This window comes from Fistularia commersonii, chromosome 16, assembly GCF_037954325.1.
Source record: "Fistularia commersonii isolate RoL2024-O1a breed Wild chromosome 16, RoL_Fcom_v1.0, whole genome shotgun sequence".
NCBI classification, from domain to species: domain Eukaryota; kingdom Metazoa; phylum Chordata; class Actinopteri; order Syngnathiformes; family Fistulariidae; genus Fistularia; species Fistularia commersonii.
Window position 1 is genome coordinate 12365063 of NC_141299.1, and position 26729 is coordinate 12391791.

Consider the following 26729-nt stretch of genomic DNA (forward strand, 5'->3'; position numbering starts at 1 on the left):
GCTCATCAACTTTATCCCTCTGTATACCAATACAACTACTACCACAACTACTAATACTACTACTAATAATAATAATGATAATAATGGCGATAGTTAGGATACGATTTTTATTTCATTAAACAAGCCTCTTGGAAAAGAAATCATCTGCATTTCTGCCATTCAACTTCTTGCGCAACAGGTGTGGTAACACCAAGACACCCTGTCTCCTCCCTTCGCAGCCACTTGGAAGACGGGGTTGGTTGGTGATGATGTGCGTTCCTCTCTCAGCACAGGGCGATATATAATAATACTAATAATAATGTTACTGCACCCTTATAAATTCTTCCGACAACAAACCACTAGGCTGCTTTTTAAAGGACATATAAACACACAGGCTCCCCACTAACTTTTCTCTCTCTCTCCCCCTCTCTCTCTCTCCTCTCTCTCTCTCTTTCTTCTATTATTTTTTGGCCCGATTTCCACATAAGTCTCGGCTGCGCGCTCAGATCCACCGCGCGTTAAGAGAGCGGATCGGGACCGACAAGTTTCCCCGCATAAATGCCCGAAACAGCCCAATGGAGGCGTATTTTCTGCGGCGCTTAAAGGCGGTCACAAGACTTGGACATGGGTGAACAAAAACACCGACACGCTGACAACTCGGCTAAGCTTACAGCCCCCGCAGATTTCCTCTCTTCCCGACTACATCCGTCATCCAAGTTGGAAAGCTACTTTTTTTTACGCGCTACGCCGCGACTTCGTCTTTTATTCGTTTTCTTTTTTTGGTTGCTTCGATCTTCTTTAAAAAAAAAACCAAAACAACATCCCCGGTGCGGTAGTTGGATGTGAAAGCAACCGGTACTGAATCGTCCCAGAAAAAAAAGTCGGACGTGTGATGGTTTGGTGCGTAAAGGAGGGGCGCATGCCAACGTGAGTGAATGCCACGGGGAAGAAACTGCACTAAAAGATGTCGACCTCGCTTTACCACCCACTCAAAATCGATTGTATTACCTTCAAGAAGGTGGCTCCTCGTATAAATAGGGACGCCTTATTTCAAGAAAGACTGTGGTGAACTCAAATCTGCCGGTTGTTTCTGCTCTCCGAAGACCAAAGACTACGACTGGAGATTTTATTTTATTTTATTTTATTTTATTTTATTTTATTTTATTTTATTTTATTTTGTTTTGTTTTGTTTTGTTTTTGCTGAAGCCAACTGTGTCTACCCTCCAAAACTAGTAAGTGTGTAGTTAAATGATTTGTTTTCCTCTCCGATAGACTCCACTTGATGGAAGGGGGCGGCCGAGGGGGGGTCAACTGAATATGAAATCTACTAAAACACGTCCTCCAGAGGGATGTAGGCATGGGATTTGTAGATTCATTGTGAATGAAGTCAATAAAATTAAGGTTATCCATAATCACAGTCTTATGTGAACCATGGGGTCCAACTTGACAGCTTTGATTTTTTTATTTTTTTTTAACTCTGAAAATGAATAGCATATTTGTGCAACACAGCAAGCCACCTCGGCATAACAAAAAAAAAAAGAAAAACGATTTTGCTTGTGTTTTCCAGGCAAGTGAAGTCATGCAGGTGGAGAGGAAATGGCACATATTGTTGTATATCTTCTTTCTGCTCATCACCTCGGGGCAGTGCTTGGACAGCAAGGATATCAAGCAGAAAGAGAGAAGGACCCTGTTGGATCTAATCTTGCAGGTTATCAGAGAAAGTCAGCAGCGGGACAAGCCTGTCTCCCGACGCTGCAGCAGTGGACTCCGCACTTCAGCTCAAGACATGAAGTTTTCCTCCCGTGAAAAGCCTTTCTATGTTCAGAGGCTGGATAACAGTAGACTCATAGGTAAGCTGATAAGATTTATTCTTAGGTCCTGATGATGAAAGCATAATCCCCATTTACAGTGGGAGACAGCTGTCATTGATCTTGTCTGGGCTGCACAACTAATTTAGCAGCCCTAAATTAGTATGGCTAAATGGAATGATAATTCAAGAAACATGGGAAAGAAAAAAAAAGTCTCGACCGATTTTGCCTGAAAGCAATGCACATCGAGGAGTCGGAGCGCGAGAACCAAAGCAGACTGTCATTTTTTTTCAGTTCCCAAATGTCCATCCCATCTCAAATTCCTCAAATAATGAATGCAATAAAGGTACGCTTGGCTGGTTCGACCTCAGTCCCCGTCTAACCTGTGGTTGACTGATGGGCGAGCAGCTGGACGCTTACGAAGAAGACACCTAGAAGAAGAAGCATCAGCGTGGCTAACTTGTGAATGACTCATTCAGTGTGATTCACTCTGTGAATCTAAAATATGAATGATGAGCCCCCACTACACACACACACACACACACACACACTATCGCATGCCCTCAGACTGTGGCACTCAACACTGTCGCAAGTAACTCCCAGAGAATTACACAGAGCAGAGGATATATTGATCTAGAATTTTCACAGCCACGATCCTGGAAAGCACTTTTTGTCGTGCACTTCAAAAGTAATATATTTGACGTGAACAAATGATAATTAAATTTAATTCACTTATAGTGGTTTTATTTCCACCTGAGCTCTCTGCCAAGAACTTGCTTAATGTTCTGCTCCCTTTTTTCCTCCCTTTTTTCCTTATCAGTTAAACAAAGTTTTTCACAGACTGAAACTAAATCTTTATCTTCTCAGTTGTGAAGTTTTTCAGAAAACCCTTTTATTTCAAGCAACTGTTTTTGATTTCTGCAACAGGCAAAATTATCTTATTAGTCTCAGGTTGGACCCACTCTGGAATGTGTGGTGGGAGTTTATTTGGCGCAGATAATGTGTTGTTTATCTTCAATTTCAGAGCCTCTTTGCCATCATTATCAGGGAGAGCATGGTTTGGAGATGTTGCACAGACATATGGCTTAAAGTCTCGGCACAAGCTTATGCAATTGGAAAAGTACCTTTCTCAGACCACTGACTGGATGGAATTTATCTTTTGAGGATATTAAATACAGCATATTAGCAAATGGTGCGTGTGACACTACCAAAGCTCCGTGGTCACGCAATGATAGTTGTTTTGAACACAACGAGGAAAGAGAAACGCTTGTTAATCCGCCGATACGTTCGACAATGTCATTGTCGTTCCTTTGCCGTCACAATGACGGCGCGGTATATCAAATCCAACGCGCCTTTACTTTATTCCTGTCTTTTTTCATACGTACGGCTAGAGATGGCATGTGATACAGGCATGTATTTTGACCCTGTTCACACACCATAGTCGTAAGTTATAGCGGCTGACTTCGTTCTATAATTTTTAACTCACAACACCTACTTTTTTTATGAATGATGAGAAATGTCTGTTGTAACTCATAAAAATGTTAGTTCATCCTTGAAGTTGGTGTGGGTGGGCTGTTTTATCCAGTTGTATTTCAATGTAGGACTGGAAAATTATTTTGGCCACCAGTAATTGATTCAAAGGTTCCCTTTTTAATAGTGGTTCTGCAGGTACATGCAGTCACAGATAACATACTCCGTGGCCTGGGGCTAATTGAATGTTAGTCCAGAGGCTACTTCCACAGACTTATTGTGATGAGCATTAAACTCACGCCCATACAGTAATCTCTTTAGCCTGTTAGCATGGTCAGTGTGTTATGAGACACCTGCTCAGGCAGGGGTTTCTCGTCTCTACGTTAGCTGCAGATCGACTGCGATTTGAACGTGAACAAAGACAGCCACGCCGGAAATGGAAAATATAATATGCTATTAAATCATGGATCTAATAATTAAAAGATGCTGATCACATATTAATAATTTATTGTTCGTGTAGACATTATTCTACCTTTTTTTTCCCCCTTATTTCAAGGTCGCGAGGTGAGGTCAAAGGTGAATATTTCAACATTAAAGAATGTAATACACTGTGTTACTGAGTGCAGGATGCTTAAATACTTACAATTCCAGATCTAATACCATCAGAAAAATGTGCTCTTTTGAACATCGATGCTTTATCAACTCGCCCTCTTGTTGATGGAAAGTTGGCTGAATTTTTTTTAGTCCAGAGAACACTCCTGTGGTTTCAAAGAAAACATTATTCCACCCTTCAGACTTATTAAAATTAACATTAGCATCGATTGAAACATTTAATAAAAAGAAGCAAAAAAATGATACTCTCCATTCTGCCCCATCAGTGCAACTCGAGTCCCAACTCGAGCTTTTGAAACTGACTTGAAAAGACCCAGTTCGCCATAAACTACCTCTGCGGTATTTCATGTGCTCACTGTCAAAAGATATACCGACTTATCATTTTTGTCTTGTGCAACATGTTAACACACTTCATTTCTTTCAAAGGGGACTTATAGTGTGGCCATGCGTCCAATTGGCTGAATCGAATATAAACAGTGCAGAATTCAGGTTTTGATTTTTTTTTCAAATAAAAATCACAATAATATGAATGAGGTACTAAATTAATGAGGCACCAGGTTTTGACTCATCTCTGTTCTTTTGATTTTCACCATTGCTGTATAGAGTATATACACATACATATATGTATGATACAGAGACTATGGTTAGATGAAGGAGGTTGAAATATGTGTATGTATGAATAGTCAGGTTCGTATATTTTCTTAAGAGATGAGGGTAAATTGATGCTCGAACTTATGGTTCTCAGTTCAATGACATCCAGCTTGTGTTCCTCGGTCTCCTCTAACTCTTAGAGCAGTGGCCACGTAAAGGTGAAGAAACGTGGTTGTTTGCCCGGTGAACTACCCGAGAAAGAGTATTAGCACTTGTCTTTCCCCCTCTCTATCGTTTTTGACCGATGTGCCCTAGAACAAGGCACACTCTCCCTCCCCTTGACATCTTCGTACCCCAAACGATTGCAGTGATTCATTCTGCGACTCTGCTCCGAGCTCTCCGAGGGTGTCTGAGCGTGTCACCCGCAATAGTGAGTCATCACAGTTAGACGGCTCTACGGCCCAGCCGCCCTACAGAGAAGACAATTCAAGTGTCAAACCAAAAAGGGATAGTTTGATGAACCTCACTGGTTCCTAATGCGTACAGAATCTACAGGTGCTTTCGGTTTAACCACCGCTTAAGTTTGGATACACGCTCCTTTACATCCTTGACTGCAACTAAGCACTGTCACCACATAGGCTATGGATGCGTTTGCAATTTCAGCATTAAATTATCATTACAATGTAATGATGGGCCATACTGCCATATTTTTTTTAAGGTTTTGAGTGTGTCTTATATCCTATATATTCATGACTATATTTGACTATTTATGACTATATTTGACTAACTACATACATTGAGGTTAATCTCTTTTACAGCAATCCATTCAAATCTGCTCGTGACTGGTAAAGTGAGAGGTTGAAACCTCTAGGCCGTGATCAAGAATAAACCATTGTGGTTAAAAAAAAAACTGTGCCAGTTGGCACTTAGTGACTTGAACAGCGGGCTACTTTGTTTTCATTTTTATATTATTGGATGCAAAATATTGCGCCTGCTTTTCATTAGAAAGTAAATTTTAAGTTTTATCTTAACAGTTGCTAGTTCGGAGTGTCATAAAGATGAAAGCGTGGCCACAGACTGCCAGCAACTTAAGGACCATTTCTACTTCAAAAACAAAGAGCCTTTCAGAAAACTCATACTTGTCATTCGAAAACAAAGTCATCTTCTTTTATTGAAGATTATCAACGGATGCTGCAGGATAATATGTATCGCCCTGTGGCTCCTAAGTGGCTCCATGTAGCATGTAAAATAAAGATGTGAAGATTTATGCATCATCATCTGCAACAATGTGCGTCACTTGCTAGATGCAGAGAAAATGATACTTATCTGACACTTCCATGAAAAGATTGTGGCAACTTTATATTTTGCTGATTGTACTGTATACTTTGTATTGATTAATGCGATGTGCTACACATTGATTTCTAAAATGTTCAAAAGTCAAAATTGCAATTTTAATTGATTTTATCACAGTTGTCATTACCATGCAGGATCAACAACATTAGCATTTCCTTTTCATATCGAGTATATTATAATATATAATATTTAAAAAGATAGTTTTTGAATGGTCTGATATTTCTGCAACGCTGAACACTGAGGTCTTTCTGTGTGATTTCAGAGATTGTTCCTCGAGATGTAAATATGAAAGGAAAATTCATTCAACACTTCACAGGTAAGACGGCCTCTAAAAGACAGAATCACAAGTGGAAAGTGTCTGATGTACAAATCTATATACATACAGACGTAATACATGTATGCAAAACTTTAAAAAGCGCATGAAACATTACGTGTTGTTTTTATTTCAATGAAATACTTCACTTGAGAATTCTTTTCACTCCTATAAACTGTGATACTGTAAACTTCTTGAAGTCCAGGGCCGCTGCAGGTCAGGAAAGGGTTGTCTGGCTTAGCTGTGTAATGCAGAGAAACAGCACATGGTTTCGAGCTGACAGACTAAAGTTAAAGACAGTGCAAAGTTAAGCTGATTAGCTGGTGAAGGGCCTCGGGGGCCTCCATTACGGGTGTGAAAATCTGGAAGCTTAAATCTTACCACAGAAAGTCTTACTGAACATTAAAGTAAAGCCACTATTCTTCTGTTCACTATGTCCAACACACCATGGTCAATTAACCATGTGTATAAAAGTGCGCTGCTCACTTTTGCTCCTTGTCAAATGATTTCTTAGTGAAACTCATGGTGTGCTTTGGTGTACATATGTTGCCATATTGATGAGAAACAAAAAGAAACAAATTAAACAGCTGGAGACAATTTCATTTTGTTTCATGAAGCCTTTTCTTTTAAGCAGGACCAGTTAAGTTCTCATCAGAATGCCGAACGCACTTCCATCGACTTTATCACAACACAAGGGATTGTTCCAGACCGGCATGTACGTATTTATCTGTCGTCTTCCTCTTTGTACAATGAGCGAATCTGTTTATCGCTTGCTGTCTTTAAATAAGGTTAAATAAGGCTGTTGCATATGAAATATGTCAAATTTGGAAGGAGTTCTTGTATCTCATTTTGTGATTTCTGCTGCTTTCTCCTTTTTCTCTGGTTTATTTTCCTTTTTTCCCTTTTTAAGCTTCACTCTGTTGTTTCAAAGTGGGCGCACCTGGAAATAGTCGGTGTTACGTACAACTGTACTTCACCGCCCATGCCCACGTGTTACATATTACAGCTTTTATTTCAGGTGGTAACAGAGTTCATCTACAGTTGTTTTTTCTTCTATGTACGTGATTTCTGCTTAATTTTCTGTATCATAAAATGCGTTGAACAGCTAAGGCAAGATAAAAACTCAACATCATTATTATTTTGAATGATAGTTCCCATAGCATTTGCTTTTAAAACCGTGGACTTTCTCTGAGAAGGACGTGCATTTCAGTCCCTCGTCAGATTTTTTTAGTTTTTAGAATAAGGCAGAGTGCAATAACCCAGGATTCTGATAAGATTGTTTAAAAAAAAGGGGGAGGGACTGTTTTCATTTAGAAACATCTGTTTATTTATTTAGCAAATGAACTAATCGGCGTTCGGATTTTCACCCTGACACACTTTGGTGGGCTCTAATTCCGCGGTATGGGAACCACATGCAACTGACACCATACTGTTAGTTTGTAAAAAGAAGAAGATTGCGCCTTCATTCTGGGATGTTTACTTTTGGGGGTGAGGAAGACGACTTTAAGGAGCGATCGGAGGGACACGATCACTTGTTACAGATGGATATCTGTTTAGCTAACTGTTTGGGACACAGTTCGCCTTAGAGTTAAGCATTTTTTCTGGCTCATTGTACATTGAGGAAGTGAGCATTACCTTTGTATACTTTTGTATTATATGCAAACATCAGAAATGACACATTTTCTTTTTTTCAATGATTTTGCATTTTCATTTGCCTACAAATTAATGAATAAAGCCTTTTATTACTCTGCAATCTTTAGTTTCAGTAACAATGGAGTCATGTAATTGCCAGATTACTAATGCCTCTGTCCTACTGTGTCTTTTTTTGATTTCTTTCAGATTACAAAAGATGTGCAAGATTGCTGACACGATTAGCAATGAGTCCGCTCTGCACACAAACATAGATAGTGTGTGTGAGTAAAAGAGAATTCATATTCTTTGCCGGGGTTCAGCTGACTGTTATGACATAATTATCCATAAAATCCTTTATGGATAACTATGTACTCTGCACCTCAGTGCTATGTTTAAATTGATAATCTCTACTTTCTGTCATGTCGGATACAACGGGTCTATTCTTCATGACGCAGAAGTCACTATGGTATGAAGGAGCCTCTGAAGCAGTGGCCCTCAGGGAGTAGCAGTGTGAGGGCGTAGAGGAGACGTCCAGTTTGTCTCAGTGATAACAAATTTCTTAGTGACTACCCGAAGCTTATGACCGTCTGCACAAGTGGGAATGTAAATCAGCTCGTAAATTGAGACTTTCGTCATCAGCCACTGTGAGCTTTCTATCATTTCCTGATGTTTTACAATGACAGACACTCCGACTTTCCAATAATATAGATGAGATTGTGAAAGAAGAACGTAAGTCTGGATGTGTTTAGTCACTAAACACATCTGGTAAGGAAACCACTGCCGTTTGGGATAGAGTTAATACTACTTTAATTTAGTTGACTTTCATTGTCATAGTAACAATGATAACACAGTTGGACAATTCAGTGTAGCACTTCAGCACAGGGAAAGCAAAGCAGTCTGAATTGTTTTATTAAAGCATTGGTCAATAATCCCACCCAGCTACATGAAAATTCATCTTAGATTATAAATCATTATAAATGATTATAGATCATTATGAATATTTCCCTAGTTTTTCTATACAAAATCAACATTTAAAAATTCAGAGATCATTAGATCACTTGGGAGTGTTTGTGCCCGGATGCTGTTTGGATCCTCCACTAGATGCGGTTCAATCAATGCGTGCGCGGGACTTGTCCGTGGCAGTAACTAAAATCCCAATGGCGGCTCCTGACAAGGTTACCGTGGATACTACTGTATTTAGACTTTCTCCACTGAAAGAAGAACCTGTATTTGCTTTTTTCCCCGCCTGCTTTAGTGAGACTCTGATTTGCCAACTGGCGGTGATAGACAATGACAGATGGATCATCCAGGAATCTGCCAAGAATTTTTCGAAAGTGCCTTCTATTCTTTCCCTTTACCCCACCAAGAAAATTCTGGTAGATTTTATTATACTTCATAGCTACAAAGTTTTTACAGACATGCTGGCAAAGTCAAAAAGAGAGCAAAGAACATTTCTGAGTGGCACAGGCTGTTGACCCTTGATCAGAATGAATAACCTGAAGGTCAACATGCCCAGATGCCTCGAGGCTTGAGCTGAGCCTGAATGGGGCATTAAATTTAACAACATACGACTTTCTTCCTTATTTCACAACTGGGCAGCTGGGTAATGTGATGGAGTTGCTCCCAGGTGAACGAGGCACTAAAAATCATCTTTGAACACACCATGTTCTGAACGCCGCGTAGTAAGTGACCAGGTGTGAACTCATTTGTCACAAAATGAATAGCATGTAATGGAAACATGGCTACAAACATGAGCAGAGCTAATTACGCAAATACAAACACGTGTCGGACGATGAGGACAGACGGTGACGATGGGCGGATTTGCTGAGAGGAACGAAAGGAATATATCTTGGTTGAACGGAGATTGAATTAACTAAGAGCAAGATGAAAACAATCAACACATGGAAGGTCAAATAACTAATAAAAGCGCAAAAGAGGTGATTTCATTATCAAACTTTGGCAGTACCTGACTGCTTGATTGGTTCATTTGTGATTGCGGTACTGTAAAAGTTTGTGTGATTTGTCAAAGTATTACCATTTAGTGGTTTGAGTTGGTAAAATGCGGGAGAGCACTGATCTTCAATGCATCTGCAGGCTTCCATTCTTTGAATACAGAGAAACCGTATTGTTTTTAATGTAACAATGCGACATATTTTTCTTCTACCGATTACAATAAAACAATAAGGGAAGGTTTTCTTTGTTCCGCTGGATCAGATAAATTTCAATCTGATTATGATGCACAAATTACGAAAACATGCCACAGTGAAATAATCAGAGACGTATTTGATGTGCATCTGTCCAGCATTTGTATGCTCTCTGAATATTTTCTGCTCCCGGACACACTGAAACACTTTCCTACCAGAGAGAGAGAGAGAGAGAGAAAAAGAGAGACCCTTTTACTTTCAGTCCCATTACAGACTTTCTTTAATACCTTTTTCAAGATGTAAATCACATTGATACACTAAATCTGCAATCATCACCACCAGCAGACATCCAGATTACTCTGCTTGATTTGTGTAGCAAACTTAAAACGCTCACTTTGTGATAAAACAGGGCCTCAGACACTGTATTCAATTACATCACACATTCTTGGTATATTTGGTCCTGGTTTCTTGATTTTACAGCTGAAAAATGAATTATCTGCTATTACTAAGCTTAGCGTTGTCACTTGCAAAAATTGTGAGTGTCTTGATATGGAAATATAACCTAATAAATAAAACACGGTCTGCGGAATATGAAATCCGAAACCGAATTTGCAGAACGCGGGTTTTTTTTTCTCAGGGATGATTTGACAGTGTGATAGAAGCAGCAACGTTTGAGGGAAAGCGCAGCATCGTTTCGTACGCAAGCTTGGCAATCTTTTTTCTTCACGTCACCTTTTATGACAGCAGGTCTGACACGTTTCCCGCAGTCAACAAGGGGTTAAAAGCATGTACTCTCAGGGAGGGGCAATTATATCTAGCTGCTAAGTGATTGCTGCAAAAGATTTCATCTGCACATTTCAGATCATTTTAAATTCTCGTGTTTTTTCTTGGAATTCCGGTGATTTGAAAATTGAAGCACCTGACACATTCTTAGGTGTCTGGTGAGTCAGATAATGATAAAGATGATAATGATAATGATAAAGCTTGGCGTTCTGGGAAATGTGACAAATATATATCACAATTGACGGCCGGTCAGACGCGGATTAAGTGATTCATTATTTTATCACTCTAGTCATTTGTGAAGAACCGTAGACATAACATGAAGGATTGCTTTTAATGGTCACTACGTAATGACCGTTTCAATCTGACTCGTGTCTGGACGGAGGAAAAATGACCATTTATTGCAACTGCAGTATTCCACATATCCAAGGCACCGTTTGGAAATTAAAAACGTTTAACTGAAATATTTCTGCTTACTTTACTTCAGGTCCCAAAATAAGAGAAGGATCAACATGCTGCCAAGGAAGTGCCTTCAAATCCACAGGAGTCACACGAACATTGTTGTTTTTCGTCATTTTATTTTTGTTTTTTTTTTTCATAGATTACTGGATAATGCCTGTAGGCATTGCTGGTTGTCTCCAAACAGATTTTTGTTTTATTTGAATTTTCCTGTATGCATCTTTTCAAGGATACATTAATTTAATATTACACATATTTATTTAAATGGGTATGTATATGATACTTCACAAGCATTCAAATTGGATTATTTTGTTTATAAAGTTATATCTCAAGGAAAGAGGTTTTTGCTCCTTATATATGAAGCGCTTCTCCAACAATATGCTGATATGATATTCTTCGAGAGGCCTGCCTTGTCTGAAAGATCTGTCGTGCTTTGTCATTGGCGTCATTACATTTTATTTGGCACTTAACTGATTGTTGACAATGACAAAATATGGAATGACAACAGTTGTGATAATACACTGCAGTATTGAACAATAAAAACCATTGAAGCAGAGTTGAACTCGCTATCATGATTGAAACAGGGCGGGGGGGGGGTTAGATTCATACGTGAGGCTGTTGAATTTCTGTGTAGCTAACAAGATCACGAGGTTTGTCAGTGACAGTCCAAAAGTGAACATTTCCTTTGGTATTCAGCACCTTTATGAGGCCGACATCAGAGCTGAATTCCCCTCTCTTACTTCGGATAGTTGCAAAATTTTGGGTGGAAATTTGTGTTCATTGCACATTAAATCACAGCTGTCAAATATGTTGGACTTAACAGGGATGTTGAGCAATTCGTGTAGAACAGACCAAATATACCGAGCATAAGTCTACAAAGTTTTGCAAACTCCCTAATTAAGCACACATGCGAGGCTTTCAGTTTAATGGAGATTATACCTATTGCTCAGGTTTATGTTAATTGTAAGTAGGTTATGCCTGGTGTAATTTTATGAAACACTTTTTTTGTTCTTTAGAAGGCCTCATAAACAGATTATTATCCAGTTGACACATGAGGTTTGCGATTATCTTGGCCCGTTAACGGAGCACGCCAGGTATCATCTGAAACACAGAGCGAACGAGAAGAAAACCGAAAAAGGAAGAGAACGCGAGTTTCAAATCGGGTCATCTCGATTTCGGACGAACGAAGGGAGAGCTTTCGTTTGTTCGCCTTTAAGGCCTCATAAAATATCCTACGCTCGGCGAGAGACTCTTTAGACGTATTTCGATGAGAATTGCGTCAATCAGTCTTCTTGTGATTTTCTGATACGTAAAAGCATCATAGTTGACATCTGATGAAACTCTTGATGCATTATTGACCGCTTAGCAAGAGACTAAATTAGAGAACGCTGAAAATCCTGACAAAATAAACAGGATCCAACATTCTTCTTCTTGTCATGTTGATTCATCTTGTACTAAGATACGTCCCTGGGGAATAGTTAGAGTGATTGTCTGCTGTTTTTATTTTGGTAGGGAAATAAATATTGAGTCAGGCAAACACGGGGATGCTGATAGAATATGTTCTGAAGAAAACATACACTAAGCCAAAGATTACAGCAGTTGAGTTCTCACGCCAGCATGTTTCGACAGACTCAGCGGGGACAATTTGTTACATTGCATCATCCGCGATTCAACAAAGTCTGGCTAGCGTGGCGATCATTAAAACGTCTCTCAAAACGTGAATGGAGACACACAGAAAGCACGTTTGCTCTCCGTCGAGATCGGGATTTTGAACTCGGCCCATGTTGTGTTTCCTAAGATTTGAGATTTCTGTGTTCTAAAGGGCCATAAAATGAGTGATTGCCTGTCTTTGACAAATTGCACCTTCCTCGAGATGGGAAGCACTCGGTTTAAAAATTGATCCCCCCCCCCCCCCCCCCAACCCCCCCTTGCAAAACAGTTTGGTCACAGCTGAAGAAAAGTAAATACTCAACTGAATCAGTGGCATACTTTATCATGATTACCTTGGACAATTAAACAACAGGGATGATTTTTTTTTTGCTTAAACTATAAAATTAGACACCCAGCTTGCACCTCATGGGGATGGACAAGGCATCCCTTTTCTGTCCAGCTGGGCAGGGCAGGGATGGGGATCTCAATCTGAAGAGGATATCACTTATCTGGAGACAAACAGCACAGATCAGGAGAGGAGACAGAAGACACACAAGAGACAGCATGTGGGAGGGCTTTAACACAATTACACACAAGCACCGAATCCCTCCTCTGATACCGCTGAGAGATGTGAGTGTAATAAATAGTAAATAGAGACCAAAGCCGGGCAATTTCCTTCCTGTCAAACTGCACCCCGCTGCATTGAAGATGAGGAGCACGGAAACAGAAACACCTTCCCGTAAACCTCTTCTAACAGGAAGCTAATCACTTCCAACTGCACCCCTTTTCCGATTTGATAAATAAAAGTGGCTTTATTATCCGGCTCTGGAAAGTTTTTCCATTCAAAGTGACCGAATTGTCACGATCCTTTCCTTTCTTCAGCTTCCAAGTCATGCATTCCGACTCCGGTTGCCCCTTAAGCGCCCGTTTAAGCATAGCGCACATTGATTTTTCGAGCAAGATTATGACTGGGCTATGACCTCAAACCTAAAGATGGCGTATTTTGACGTACTTGTCTTAACATTTTTTAACTCTTTGCGGCAAAAGTAAATACTAATTCAGTCTGGCAAGGGCCCCCAGGCCTTGTTCAGGTGAAACCACCTTATTTATAGTGATTGTATTACCCGTGATGGCTGTAAAAATGTTTTAGAGGGCCCACTGATTCACATCGTGTCTCATTAATAAAACATAGCTCTTCCTGTTTTTGTTGAATGCATAAATCCCAGCATGACTCACATATATTCTGGCAATAAAGCTGCAAATTAGTAATTTGACATAAAATGAATGGATTGACATCATCCCCAGTTAAATCCTCTCCTGCATATGAAATACTCCAAAAATCAGAATGTCATGGATCTGAGTGAAGCGAATGAGAATTTGGAAACAGCTTCTGTCCGTCAATTAGGTCCTGATGTAAACACTTCTCAGACAGGTGAGGACTTAGTCACTCCTCTGCCAAGGTTCTTGACGTCGGCGCGGAAGGTGGACCGATGCAAAGTGAGTCGCTGCAGTTTCTGCCGGAGTGCCAGTTGCAGACACTTTGATCCCATGTGCCGGAGGTGTTGGCATACGTCCCCCTGCCGCCCCCTCCGCGGGTCCCCCACACAGTGCCATGCTAGGAAATTATTTACAGCTAGCTTTGAGAAAAAAAATATATAGGTTATGTTAATTCTTTTTGCAGCATATAGAATGAAAAGGGATTCAAAAAAGCAAATGGTAAATGATGTTTCATGAAAGAAATGCGGCATCACACGCATCTTCTAAGGATCACTCTCAAATTCTTTTATTGGTTTCTTCACAGTAAAAATGAGAACAATATGTTACTCAAAAATGTTAATATACATGATCTTGTTGGCACAGCGGCACATTAGTTAGTGTGGCTGCCCCACAGCAAGAAGGTCCCTGGTTTTGGTTCCCAACAGGGGGGCCTTTCTGTGTGGAGTTCGCATGATCTCCCGTGTCTGCGTGGGTTTCCTCCCACGGCCCAAAAACAAACAGGAGACTCGTCATTGGCCCTAAATGGCCCAGGCGTGTGAATGAGAGAGTGAACGGTTTTCTCTGTATGTGGTCCTGTGATTGATTTGCAACCGGTGAAGGGCGAACCCAGCCTCTCGCCAAATGATGACTTGAGATGGCTCAAGCAAACCTTGCAACCCTGGGTGCAGAATAAGCTGAATAGATCATCATTCAATGAATCTATCATTCAGTGACAGATTCACTGACTGATAGACATCATTGTTCATCATTATTCCTCCCTGTCATCATTTAAATCAACGGCGATGCAGATTTTGCGCCATCGTATATCCAGATACTTCGTAGATCCCGAGTTATGAGAGCCAAAGGCCTCAGAGAATAAACAAATCTGAACCCTTTATCGGGCCACCGACACACAGACAAGTCCAATTTGAATCAAAAGCAAACACAGCACAAGAAACTAATTTGAAGTGAGCGAATGTAAATCATATCCATCGGATATTTAGATATCTCACAAAGGAAGGATGAAACGAGTGGGACACCGCTGAACTCGCGTCAGAATACAACTCACAAAAAACCTTTCCTCCCTAACTAAAACTGGGTTATTTAGTTTTCTCTGGCTTAGTTTTTGCACCTGAATTATCCTTTGTTTAAAATTGTCCTTTATATGAATAGCCAAATATTTTTTACTTCTCAAGTGTAGCAGCTGGCTATAGGACACTGTTGCAACAAAAACAGGGCTTTGCCTTTGAGACGTCAAGTTTAACATCGCACTTGTTTTGGCTAAACGCACAATCTGGACTGGCTCCAAAATCTTTCTTCACAGTGCCCTGTTGTTCCAGCCATATTTACTGGTAAACAGGTTATTACATAAATCTTGACTTTTCCTTTATTTATTCAACTGGGTTCACATTAATCTGTCATGTGCCACACACATGTGGAAACTGAAATGAATGTAATAGTGGTTATGTGACACAAATGTACACTATAATTGTTTCCCTGACAGTTTACTTGATAAATTGAATTGAAATTGAAAATAACATTTCCATTTATTCCAATCAGAATGTTGTGAATGTTTTTGATTTGTTGCAGAACAACACTGTTCTTATTACTATTATTTAAACGTTAAGAAAGCAGCTAATGTCTTTCTGCAAGGGAGTGAATGAACAAAGTACACCTCACTGCCTCCACACTCACAAAGAAATATCAGCCTTCATTATCCAATTTCAGAAAGTCAAAATATACAGAACAAGGAGCGCTATGGGCTTAAAAATCAAAGGTGTGACTCAATGAAAAGCCACCATGTGGAAAAGAACTGCTAATTGTCCAAAAGTGTCAAACCTTGGCCAACCGGTTAGTTTTGTGATCTCCTGATAATAATGGTGTTAGACACTTTCATATGTATATATATGAAAGCGTGTGTTTGTGTGTTTATATATATATATACAAGTGCCATACAAGTATGAAGGCTTTCTTTTTGCTTAAAAATATATGTTCTTGTTCTGCAGTCAAAGTCTTTCCCAACCCTATCATAATGTTGTCCACTCTTTCATGACATCATCCACTGTGTAATGCAATTGTCCACCCTGTCGTCTAAGCTTTTTTTTTAATAGTTAAATAATTATTTCCATGAGTGAGGAAAACATTTTGCTCCTCCACCAAAACAACTTACAAGCAAAATGTTTAAAAGTCTTCCCAGATATCTTTTACTGCTGGACTATAATCAAAAGAGAAGGTGAGCCCACCACAGATTTTATAGGAAACCAAATATTTAGCAATCATTTTAATATTATTAAAATAGTTTTCCCATGAAGTAAAATAAACTGTGAACAAGGAGACCAGATGTCTTTTTAAAACTTAAATTTTTTTTACAACCAGTGTGAAATTTACTGTATTACTACTCTAAATTTGTTGAATAAAAACATAGAGGTGTGTAATAGTAACAAAAATGCATATCTGACAAGTCCTTTTCATACCGTGAATCTTGAGTAATTTTTGGAAATGGAAAAGGTCAGCTTTTTGGATTTTGGAGGGGAAGTAGTTTTGTCTCAAAAGCACTTTACGATGTTGACAGAACATGTGAATTTCTAAATGTGCTGTATCAAATTAAAAACTGTTGAAATATTAATATTCATTTACTGGACAATAGGGACATCATCCTCAGGTATTTTCAAATGTATCATATACAACTAGTACATCATTACACATTTGACCAAGCAAGATCTTCTGCCACCTCAGAGTGATGCATGATATACCAGTCTTGATTCACCATGAGTCTCTCTTAAATTCACTGAGCATTAACCGAGACCTCCATTCGCAGCTGGAATGCATGACAGGCTTCTACAGTGAGAAACATCTGGCGACAATGCTTCTATCCCACGGATGTGACGAGGTGTGATGGAGTTAGAGCAGACCCTGAGTGGTTGGCCCCGTCCTGACTGACATTATTCCAAATTAGGGACTACGGGTAAAGGATGATAGGAGGACACACAGAGAATATATCTGACAGAGAGGGGAATGAGGAAGGGCCGAGGACAAACTCTTTATATGAAATTTCTTGTCTTCTACTTCTTGGCTGTTGTAGTAACCGAAACCTTATTTAGTTTGTTTTCCTGTGGATCAATTATACAGGTGTCTCTGCGTTGTGGGTCCTCTGATACTAAACATTACTCAATGTCACACTTGTACTTTTATATCAAAATCTGAAAAAAATATTCCCAGTACAGGAAACAAATATATGCATATCTGAGTGCTAATTTAGTTTACTGGACTATTTATCATTATTTGCCTTTTACTTTGAAAGTGTGAGTTGAGCTGAAAGTTCACATGAATCAGGGGTCTTATTTGCTATATAAAATCTTAAGGTTTATGTGAAAAGTGGGAAAAACCGGTTTAAGCTTGTCACCTTGGGCTTTTTCCAACAGAAATGAACCTCCACTACAATTTTGTGTAGTGGAGGTTCACACAACATATTTATGTTTCAATGTTTTTTCTAACTAATTTACAAAGACGAAGCAGTGGGACGAGAAAAGTGTGTTGTGATAAACAGCATGAAGAGTAGTACTAGCGACAACTACACCCAGTGATATTAGACTTTTAGGTTAGGATATCCATTTTATCATTCTCTCTTGTTTGTGTATGCGAAGACTTGCAAAGTAAAAATGCAGTTGTATCTTTTACAAATCCCTGTTCTTTTTAGGATCCCTACTGCGGCCTGGTTTGAGGCAAAACATTCCTGGGCTGCAACTGAGTCCCTCTCTAGCCCTGTGAGCCACGGCGTTGTGTAAACTACAGGCACAACAAAGCACTGTCTCAACACTAACGCAATGGAATACATTAATAAACATGAGAATGTCATGTGATGGAGGTTCTGTTAAAAAAAACAACTAAAAAAAATAAAACATTTTCATTGGTGATGTAAAAGTTTATTTTTGATTTCTGATTGTGACAAATATTTAAAATATTGCAAATCGTATTTATCTTTTAAAGAATGGGCTCTGTGTCGTTCCAACTCACGCTTGCGTCTTTCCACCTATAAAAAAAAACAAAAAACAAAAAAAAAAAAGCAGTTTAAGCCAGTTGAAATCCAACTCAGGTCAAAATTTGGTGGTCAATCACCACAGGATATACAGGATATATCAGCCTTTTCAAGTCAACAGCAATTATAAACCCTTTATCAAGTGAGATTGTTACAATTGGGCCCTGGCAGTGATGCAATTTTTGCTAGCGGCATTTTGGCACATGTTGGGGGCAGGCGGGGCAAACATTATTGAGGTCTTGATGGAGTGGGCATTAGCAGCAAGTAAGTACAGACATTTTCATCCAATAGATGTGGACAAGAGTCTCAGTTATGCAATCCTTGCTTTTGTACAAGTGGAGTCAAACAAGTTCTTCACCCCATATTTAGTAATGTCTGCCAATGTCAATAAAATCTGTATGTGATTTCAGAATCTACAGACACTTGGGTGTGTGTGCCTCAATGTTCCTTTTTCGATGAAAAGCGATTCTTACCTTGTGCGAATACAGTTCTCCAAAGGAGGGATCAAATCGGTATCATCTTGACGACTTGAGACATTTTTACCTAGCGCTAAAGATACACAGACTTGGTTATGATTTTAAGCCATTTAGTATAAGAAGTGCAACAACACAGCAAATGAACATTCCCCAAATGTGATGAAAAGTAGGACCAGTTAATTCACAACGACATGAAAAGGAGACACGTCACTAACAAAAACAGAAAATTAAAAAACAGTACGAGTCGTTCACTGGCCGTCGAGGGGCTGATAGAAAAGGCAAAACACAAATGTGGGGCTCAAATTTTTTTTCCAAAAAAAAAAAACAGGTCAACTGGTGCTACGTACAGACAGTGAGGCGGATCTCCTCCTGTTGATTTGCCAGTCCATCATAATAGTAAAGGTCAAAGTCCAGATCTTTATCCTGATTGGTCAACAGCTCCCTCTGCAGGCCAAACAGCACACTGAAGTGACTTTCACTGCACACCACCCAAATGGGAAAGAGGGGTGTCTTCAAATAAACTCCAACCTAATATGGAAGAAACCAGAGGATAACTGATAAGCTGTAATTATTTCAAATATTTTATAAAGATTGGTCATATCATCAAAATAAATTTAATTTGTTCAATAAAGGAAAGCAAAAAATACGAGGTGGGGGGATAACTTTTAAGCTTGGACACAATTATGGCATATTGTAACATCAAGAAGGATAAAGAGTGAAATCGAAACCTTTTTTAAGAAGCCAAAAAGTTCAGTCTGGGTGAATTTTAGTTCCTCTACTCTGGTAAGTTTCATTCTCGCAAGTAGATGATCAAATGCATTTGTAGACAGAATCTGATCCTACAATAGAGTTGCTGTGCAAAGTTAAGTGAAACTGCTCCTGTAACTGTTTTTTGCTTTGGTTAGAATTTCACATATTAAACCACAAACTTTTTCAAAGAGAAAAACCTCCAGGTTTATAAACAAATCATTTGCCTTGTCCAAGGCCAGTCATATAAAAGGGAAAATAACCCATGAAATGGAATTTTTACTCCTGCATGACAACCACTAAAGTCACATCTCTTCAGCCACAAAATAAAAACAAGGTGACCAAACATTCCAAGTACAATTTCCAGTACTTACAATTAACCCTGAAGTTCAAAAAATTCTGTATTTTGTATCTTGAAAGGTATTTCAGTTTGAAATGTTCTTATCTCTTATGTTTTTTTTATCTGGGAGTTGTCTTGAAATAAATCGCATCAAATTACTGGATTCTACATAACATTTTTCAGCCTTGAGAATAGTCTGCAATCCCTCTCTGGATATCAACTCCCACCAAGAAACTTGGCAGCAAACTTGTCTTGAGATCATTAATTACTACTTGCAAAGCTTAATTTTATGCCAGAAATATTCACACATTGATCTGGAGTTTATCAACGAGACAGTAAGATAAAAAATATTTAGCAATTAGACAACATAAATTTAAGATTAGCAACCGAATTTAACCGAAACTGTCAAACTAAGTGCAATCGCGAGGGAAAGAGAAATTGAACATGCTTTCGATCATGAAAACTGCCGTTGTGCCTTTGATTATATAAGTGACCAAGTAATTACACTTCAATTCAATGTCAGGGGCCATACCTCTGATACGTTAATTTTTGCATTTATTCATCAGCACGTCACCATCTCTTCTCTGCTGACAAACCATGTCCATAATTACTTTCAGACTGATCTGGTCGCGCGTGTTTTCATTCAAATATGACTAGTATCAGGGTTGTTAGAGCCAGAGCATCGGTGTCACACACCTTGCAGATGTTATAATGTTCAAACAAGGACAGCAGGCCGACGTTGCAGTGGCCTTTGATTCCTTTAAGCAGGGTTGTGTTGCCGTTGCCGGAGTCAAGCTCCATGTCATTATCGAAAACATTAGAAACTGCTTGGCCGCAGAGCAACAGATTGACAAGCTCCTTGTGAAAACAAACACAGTCCAAGTTAGTACTGGTTAGGGAGTAATCATGACACTCACACATACACACGATCATTCCTTTTTTATCAAATATATACAAATATTTCTATACTCAAGTGCCCCCAAAAATTATTTCTACGTAACCATTTTGAAAGCCGCTTGTTTGGCTGATGCAGCTGACACGACTCTGCAGCAGCTGCTCTCTAACTCCATAAACTGTCAAATTAAATTTGACAGCTGAGAACATTTAGTCAAAGTAAACAGGGCTGTTGTTTGAACTTATAAACTCTCTTTAAAAAGACACAGGCCATAACTGACCCATCCATCCTAAGAAGTCACTTAGCTCATTATACTGAGTCACCTATAGCTCTTATGACACTACACCGCCTCATTTGTGTCAAACCTGAGTGCAATAGCCATGACCTCCGATGAGTGTGGCGGTGGACACATCCATATCTGTCCTCACTCTAAGAGAAATAAAAGAAAGGGGACGTTATGGGTCTTCTTTCCTGTACAGATTAACATGGATTTTGAAATTCTGTTCAGCGGTATTTAACCAAAAAAAGGATCTCTTTACTTTTCAATAGTTCGAGAGAGAACAGCAGATATGGTAAGCAACAGGCATCCCAACAATCCTGTTTCAAACTGTGAAAAGAATACAGGTCATTAAGAGCGGTGGCATGATGGATGAAGTTAAACTGTTTAACGTGGCACTGGTTTTGATTCCTGAATGACCTGGTTGTAAATGAACAGACCCAGATATGGTTATGAACTTACACATAAAAAAACCAAGGATGATTTGTGACCCAATCGTTTGCCTTTCTAGCAAATATTCCCCTGTACAATACTAACTGACAAAGTCACCTTCTGGGCTGGGTTATCGCTCTCTTCAAGTGAATTAGTCACATTTAAGAACGTCGATAGTAATCTTCTTCAGTGGTGTCAAAGTCAATTTAGGAGCTCGCAACATCAGCATTATCAATTATTTTGCTTGTTCTTACATTACATGACTGCCTATCATTCTTACCAAGCATTAGGGATTCAGTGTATGAGCTCTTTCCTTACACAGGACTAAACCCTGCTGTGCAAAAAATTTTATTTTATAGTTTATTTACTAATATCAAGATATGAAGTTTGAACCTTTGACTTTGGCTGATGTGACAAGGATCGTGCACAAACATCCCCTCTTTAGAACTGCCGAGGAGTTCTGCTATTCATTATATTCCTGATCAATGAATTGAAAAATCATGTAAAAGTCTGTGGTTCTTTTTATATAAGAATAATTTTTATCATAGTTTTCAAAATGCACTTATTTATAAAATAACATTACGAGTTCAGTATTCATTTGATCTGCTTCCTAATGGAACATAGTAATGTACTTTGGGTTGCTCTGATGGAAAATTGGAGTCTGCTTTAAAAATGCTTTGGATATCTAGTTTTGCTTTATCTACTTGTTTCCCAAGAGTGGAAGAAAGCATGGAACGTCTCATGGGAACGTCTCGCCTAGAACCCAAGTAGAAATAGACCAAGATTGCTTGGTCCTGAATTCTTCCCTCTTTCGTTTCTGATTAAGGACAGTGCTGGATTTGGTTTTGTTTTCTTTGACACGTAACCACAGTGGTCTCACTATCTCATGTCAAAGGGTAACCGAGTTCACACAAATCCAGATAAGGCCCAACTTGATTCTTTAAAATGTCAGCGATCCAAATGGATGAAAGATACAGGCCATTTTTTTAAACTGCCTGAGAACATCCCTGCTTTGGCTTAAATATATAACAGAATCCACATCCAAAGGCTTGAGGGCGGTCAAGATGCGTTCAGTCAGTTGTCATATTTGGAGCTGTGCATTTCCAATTGAGTCATTCAGGAGTCATGTTCATGACAGCACTGGGATGGGCCACTAAATCTCTCACCTGTTCAATATGCTGCTCCACAAGCAATTGCAGGTCCTTCATTGTATCCACTGTGAAGCATGTAATCTAAATCAAAAGCAGTCTGTTAAACCTGTCTGCTTGACAAAAACATCTATGGTCAACCTTAAATACTGTACATTAGTAACTGTGTGATGATTTACACAGCAAGGTCATTTTTGGGATATTTATGAGATTAGAATGATATAACAACTAGTTAATTATTACACTTGTATTGAATATTTCTAGTTGTTCCAGTGAACAACTTAGTATAAAGATTAGTTTAAAACTGTGTAATGTGCAAATCCAAATACTACAAAGACATGCAATGCATATAAATATCCTACCAATCCAACAGAATAAAAACTATTTCTTTAACTACTGCGGGGGAAAGGTATGTAAGAACAATAAACTGAGGATTTATAATTTCTTACTAGAAATAAATATGGGAGTTTACCACAAAGATAGCTACACCTTTTCAAGCACTCCTTCAGACCTGTAGCGTCCAGCTGGGCTGAAAGCGTTTCTCCCTGTACTTCTGTTGTGAAAAGGGATGTAAAAAAAAAAAATGAAAAAGCAGATTGTTGATTGAGGTAATCGCAGTGAACTGCTCATCTGATAATGTCCATCCTTTCAATCTTCAAAATACTGGTCACTAACATAACTACATGCGAACAGCACAGGAAACGACTGGCTAGGAATTGATGATGAGTGATTAAATGACCAGGCACATGCTGTAAAGTGGGTAAAAGTATGGTTTTTACATCGCAATAGTTGCTTGTTTTTCCTCTCCGGCCCGCCACAGGATATCAGTTGCAGCTAAAACCAGACACTCTCTTCTGGTGGAGTTGGAAGGTCTTAACCTCCTGAAAACAAGGCAGCATTTAAGTAGGAAGTGGGTCAGTTGGGGAAATAGAACCACCAATTAATACCACATAAATAATTTTACTTCTGAGAAAAAAAGTCCTTGATTTTGATTGAGAGGTGTAAAGAGAATTATGGTGACTGTGAGAACAGAAAACTCATCATTACTGTTGAAGAAAACTGCAAATTAACTTACTGAAGGCTTCCATTAGCATATTCAACATTTTCAAACAGCAGCTTTTTCAGGACGAAGGCCTGGACGGATGCCAAAACTCCACAAGGACCACCCTACAGAACAAAAATCAATTATACTTTTAGGATATTTCAGAATATAGAGTCATTGCATACATATTAGGACAGTAAATGTCAGTTAACCTTTTTTTGCACAATTCCATATCTCAGGTCATGTGTTTCTGAAAATGTGAAACCCTGGCTCCTCCATTCAGCACTGAAGCATTTCAAACAAGAACCGAGAAGAACCGTTTTCAATTCCTGGAGGAAGAAAAACAGGTAACAAGAGAAAATCAAAAGCAACCACAGAAAACTACCCCCCCCCCATGATGTATTGATGATTTTAGCATCAACCGAGGCAGTGTGTTGGTCCATGGGACGGCCGCTGTAACTTTCTACCACTATAGTTCTCTGAAAGGACACTTCAGACGGCTCCTGCAGATCATCAATGTCATCTAGAAGGGGTATCAACACATCAACACACCAACAGCTTTACTAGATCAACACTAAAATCAAGATATTTCTCCTCCTATAGCATCACATACCTCACTTACCCAACATCATCTCAGATGTATCCACATCAGGCTGAGCCAAAGACTCAACTCTAAATGAAAGGACACAACACACAATTACATTTTTTTTTTTAGAAAATACTAAAGATCATTTAAAAAAGTCAATTAAGGTTGATGTATCAATGCAGGTTAAAAACATTTACTTTGTTGTCTTGTGTTTAACTTGTCCCACGTTTTCAAAGCTGTTTTCACTCTGTAATCTCTCTGGTAGGCTTTGCAACTCCTGTCTTCCCCCTACGTGGTCAGTTGACCTGATTTCAGTTAGGTATTTTTCTAAGCTTTTTTGATGTAAGTCAGCCACTGGAAGTCCGTCCCTAGATGGCTTGTTTTCTTCTTCTTTTCTAAGCAGCAACTGAGACACACCTACCCTGCGACCCTGCATTTTTTTGTTGGATTCCTGAAAGGAAAAACATCAGAAGAGAAAGCATGAATTACATTGAGTGGATTAATATCTTTAGGATTTGATCACTTTTGACTGACTACTACCTGGGATGTACTGGCTACAGGTCCAGCCATCATACCACGTCTAATTCGACTTGATCTGTTCTTTGTGATGGAGGTCTTTTTTTCTAGTTCACAGCAGGTCAAGCTCTCACTGAATTGGAGGGAAGCCATTGGCATCTGGTGGTTTTGGTCTTTTGCACCATCAGCTGAGGAATTTGTTGGAGTGCAATTGGTGAGTCTGTCAGTGTCAGGCGATACCATCACACTCGTAGGTGGCGGAGGATGACAGAGTTCCTTGACATGTGAGCTGTTAGAGGGATTCAACATAAGTTTGTAGCACTGGAAACAGCAGAACATTGTTCAAAATGCATGCAGAATACCTTGTTTCATTCTGATTGCTGGTGAGAAAGTCTGCTGTGTTATGCTCTGTGTTCAAGTCACTCGTCTCTGCTGGAGATTTGCCAGTTGAACTGATTGAAAAGATAGATGTGCTTTTGCCGCTAGCCAACTTGTATTTTTCGTGCCCCTCAGTATGATGCTTGACAATAATCTCAAGTAATGTTTTTAGAGGGGAACTCTGAACCTGCAACGACAGACAGGCTGGCTAAATAGTCGGTCATGTATGTTTGCAGGAGCACACCCACACCATGACATACCTTGTTTAGTTTATAGAGACCTTCAATGTGTAAAACCTGCCTCAGATGAGACCTGTTGTTAATACTGGAATCAGTGCGTGGGTGCTCCTCATCCATGCACGCAATCGTCCTCTTGAGGCCCTGCACAGCGAGACGCTTTTTTTTCTCAAATCTGAGACAAAGCACCCGAGAAATACAGCCTGAAAACTAATTTAACCGTAAGTATGAACGATTTTCCGTACTGTGGAAAATGCACGTCTATGAGGTGAGTGGGTCTAGGGTTTAGCGAGAACAAACACACTATGATCTAACAACAATGTTCCAGTATATCTTTCCCCAGCGATTTTATGTTTCCAGCTCTTCAGAAGCCAAGTTATTCTCACACTGAAGTGACCACAACCGATTCATTTTAGTCACACCTCATCAAAACGACAGAGCGGAAAACCTCATTTACCGCACGTAGCGGGAGTAAAGCAAACTTAGCAACTTCGGTTAGCTTATAGCACCGTGTCTGCTCACCGGATGTAACGTACCTTTCGACTCAGGTATTCCCGCACAAGGGAAGCGGAGACCTCTTCCACCGAAATCACCATATCTGAGGATAGTATCCCGCCGGTGTTGTCCTCCGTTATTAACCAACAAAAGGCAGGAGACGAACCTTAGCACAGCATCTAGCTAACAGTTCGCCGAGTGACGCGCTGCACCAAGGCGGATGGGAAACACACACTTAGCGCTGGGCTCTGCGTCCACTGCTCATCGGACCGCAGTCGGTCGCCTGACAACAAATGCTTCCCAGCTTCCGGTTTGCGTTTCCATGGCAACGCCGAGAGGAAGTTGATGAGGCTCTCGGACCACACGCGGAGCGGACGAGGCTTCTTGTGGTATAAAGTTCTCACTTTAAACAAGGTTAGTTTGGCCTTTTTGTTCTTAAATGTCAATTTCAACCATATTTCATCGAAAATATGACTACTTGGGTCGAATGGTGTCAGCTGCTTTGGGTTTGTTTCCCGCTAACAAGTCATACATCATTTGACATGTTCGGTCACGTTATACAAGTGTTTTCACGTTGCATTTTCTGAGCAATAAACCCTTCATACAGTCCTTAAATATTCTACAGAATAAGAATATTTTACAGAATAAGGATTCATGACATTCCAACATTGGTAGGGGGAAAGGGTCACAATAGAGTATCGGCCTGAATGAAAGAAATGTTACAACAATAGAGTGGGAAAATGAGGAAAAAAATGAGGAAAAGACAGGAAACAGAGATGAAGCTGTTGAAGCTCTCTCCGGAGCTGAGGAGGATGGACAGGATCAAGAATTAGTCCATCAGAAAACGTAATTGTACTG

The 26729-nt window shown here is 39.5% G+C and overlaps 2 protein-coding genes across 4 annotated transcripts; one reads left to right on the forward strand and one right to left on the reverse strand.

Moving 5' to 3' along the window:
* The first annotated feature begins 371 nt into the window (after positions 1-371).
* Positions 372-11691, forward strand: alkal1 (ALK and LTK ligand 1). Of its 2 annotated transcripts, none has more exons than XM_086162368.1 (6): positions 372-1211; positions 1547-1829; positions 6076-6129; positions 6758-6841; positions 7966-8039; positions 11170-11691. In XM_086162368.1, the coding sequence occupies exons 2-5, from the start codon at positions 1559-1561 to the stop codon at positions 8028-8030; spliced, it is 474 nt and encodes a 157-aa protein (XP_086018494.1). In that variant the 5' UTR covers positions 372-1211; positions 1547-1558; the 3' UTR covers positions 8031-8039; positions 11170-11691. The 2 variants fall into 2 exon arrangements, with proteins under 2 accessions (XP_086018494.1, XP_086018495.1); XM_086162369.1 differs by having other exon boundaries at positions 375-1211; positions 6761-6841.
* Positions 11692-18168: 6477 nt separating this feature from the next.
* mindy4 (MINDY lysine 48 deubiquitinase 4) lies at positions 18169-26127 on the reverse strand. 2 transcript variants are annotated; one of them, XM_086161301.1, is made up of 18 exons: positions 25913-26127; positions 25401-25520; positions 25125-25327; positions 24787-25051; positions 24444-24697; positions 24283-24332; positions 24083-24183; positions 23873-23989; positions 23694-23785; positions 23398-23499; positions 23108-23171; positions 22637-22702; positions 21301-21368; positions 21127-21190; positions 20563-20724; positions 19127-19307; positions 18777-18852; positions 18169-18297 (listed from the first exon to the last, which is right to left on the reverse strand). In XM_086161301.1, the coding sequence occupies exons 1-18, from the start codon at positions 25970-25972 to the stop codon at positions 18249-18251; spliced, it is 2094 nt and encodes a 697-aa protein (XP_086017427.1). In that variant the 5' UTR covers positions 25973-26127; the 3' UTR covers positions 18169-18248. The 2 variants fall into 2 exon arrangements, with proteins under 2 accessions (XP_086017427.1, XP_086017429.1); XM_086161303.1 differs by having other exon boundaries at positions 19127-19223; positions 25913-26109.
* Positions 26128-26729: the final 602 nt, after the last annotated feature.